Raw genomic sequence first — 2020 nt, 5'->3', positions numbered from 1 at the left:
CTCAGCTAATTTTTGTATTTTTAGTAGAGATGAGGTTTCACCATGCTGGCCAGGCTGGTCTCGGACTCCTGACCTCATGTGATCCGCCCGCCTTGGCCTCCCAAAGTGCTGGGATTACAGGCGTGAGCCACCACGCCCAGCCACTTAGTTCCATTTTTTGTCCTTAAACAAGGACCCGCCTCCTACCTAGCCTCCCCCAAGGGACTAGGCAGCCTCCCGTGACTGTCAGCTCTCTGCCCATAGTCCCCTGCACACCTACCTGTTTTCCACTGGTGCCACCTCTGGCTTCTCTTCAGACCTGGGCATCAGAAACTCCGGCTGGGGCCTCGCGCTGTGGACAGAGAGAATGAGGTGATGAGGGTGACTATCCCAGCCAGGCCAAGGGGCTCTCAGCTAGTATTGGCCTCTCTGATTTTCCTGTCCCTGGGACCTGTTTTCCGAACCAGTGAGACGTTCCCCACCTTTGCTATTTGAGAAAATTTCTGGGACCAAGACCCTGTCTTACTTGCCTCTGTTTCCCCTCAAAGCTGACATTGGACCTGGCATGATAAAGGCTGTTTTTTTTTGGCTTTGAAACAGGGTCTTGCTCTGTTGCCCAGGCTGGAGTGCAATGGTACAATCATGGCTCACTGCAGCCTCAACTTCCTGGGCTCAAGCAGTCCTCCCAATTCAGTCTTCCCACAAGTAGCGGAACTACAGACGCATGCCACCACACCTGGCTAATTTTTATTTTTATTTTTATTTGAGACAGAGTCTTGCTCTGTCACCCACGCTGGAGTGCCATGGCACGATCTCGGCTCACTGCAACCTCCACCTCCGGGTCCAAGTGCTTCTCCTGTCTCAGCCTCCCAAGTAGCTGGGATTTCAGGCATGCACCACCACGCCTGGCTAATTTTTGTATTTTTGGTAGAGATGGGGTTATTCCATGTTGCCCAGGCTGGTCTCCAACCCCTGCCCTCACATGATCCTCCTGCCTCAGCCTCCCAAAGTGCTGGGATTACAGCCTCCCAAAGGGCTGGGTGAGCCACTGCGCCCGTCCTGACTTTTATGCTTTATGGAGCATGAAGTCTATGCGCAACCTTTTTTTGCCAAGGGTCCCTCATCTTGCACGATAACCTCCAAGGTGGTTGTTAGCATTTTATTTGCTTAATGTAACCTTGCAGCTAAATGCGGGAGCCAGGATTTGAACCCAGGTCTGAGTTTAACATCCTTGCCAGAAGGGTAGCATCTTAAGCCCTACACAGGACAATGGTCCCTGCTGCCTGGAAGTCACTGGGTTTCCCTAACTGAGAGTCCAGCTCAGCCCCCCGCTGCCCCGACCCAGCCCCAGCAGACGCCACTCTGCACACACCTCTCCCTCCTGGCCTTCAGTCTTTCCTCTTCGTATCTGAAAGAAAAATATGTCAGAGACGACCTTCCTTTTTCCCCTGAGATACACTTTCTGGGGGAATTCCTTTTCCTTTTCAACCAGAGAAACTTTTTTCTTTCTTTTCTTTCTTTTCTTCTTCTTTTTTCTTTTCTTTTTCTTTTTTTTTCTTTTTTTTTTGAGATGGAGTCTTGCACTGTCGCCCAGGCTGGAATGCAGTGGCACGATTTGGCTCACTACAACCTCCACCTCCTCAGTTTGAGTGATTCTCCTGCCTGAGCCTCCTAAGTAGCTGGGACTACAGGCACCTGCTACCACGCCCAGCTAATTTTTGTATTTTTAGTAGAGATGGCGTTTCACTATGTTGGCCTGGCTGGTCTCAAACTCCTGACCTTGTGATCCACCCGCCTCGGCCTCCCAAGTGCTGGGATTACAGGCATGAGCCACTGCACCTGGCCCATAGATGCATTTTTGATTATAAATGTTTATGTGTTGGCCGGGCACGGTGCCTCACGCCTGTAATCCCAGAACTTTGGGAGGCTGAAGCGGGGCAGATCACCTGAGCTCAGGAGTTTGAGACCAGCCTGACCAACATGGTGAAACCTTATCTCTACTAAAAATACAAAAATTAGCTGGGCGTGGTGGCAGGCGCCT

General features: G+C 51.2%; 1 protein-coding gene across 1 annotated transcript in view; it reads right to left on the bottom strand.

Annotated features, from left to right (window-relative positions):
* The window catches only part of ATCAY (ataxia, cerebellar, Cayman type), a 61104-nt gene that overhangs the window by 6937 nt on the left and 52147 nt on the right, over positions 1–2020 (bottom strand). The window contains exons 10-11 of the mRNA XM_011943451.1: positions 1352–1387; positions 260–331 (exon numbers count right to left, since the gene is read on the bottom strand). Of these exons, the coding sequence (XP_011798841.1) occupies positions 260–331; positions 1352–1387 (108 nt within the window). The remainder of the gene's footprint in view (positions 1–259; positions 332–1351; positions 1388–2020) is intronic.

The sequence above is a fragment of the Colobus angolensis genome, unplaced genomic scaffold (genome assembly GCF_000951035.1).
Source record: "Colobus angolensis palliatus isolate OR3802 unplaced genomic scaffold, Cang.pa_1.0 Scaffold22, whole genome shotgun sequence".
Classification (NCBI taxonomy): Eukaryota; Metazoa; Chordata; class Mammalia; order Primates; family Cercopithecidae; genus Colobus; species Colobus angolensis.
The sequence above is the reverse complement of the archived record's forward strand: the minus strand, read 5'-3'. Positions and strand labels throughout refer to the sequence as shown.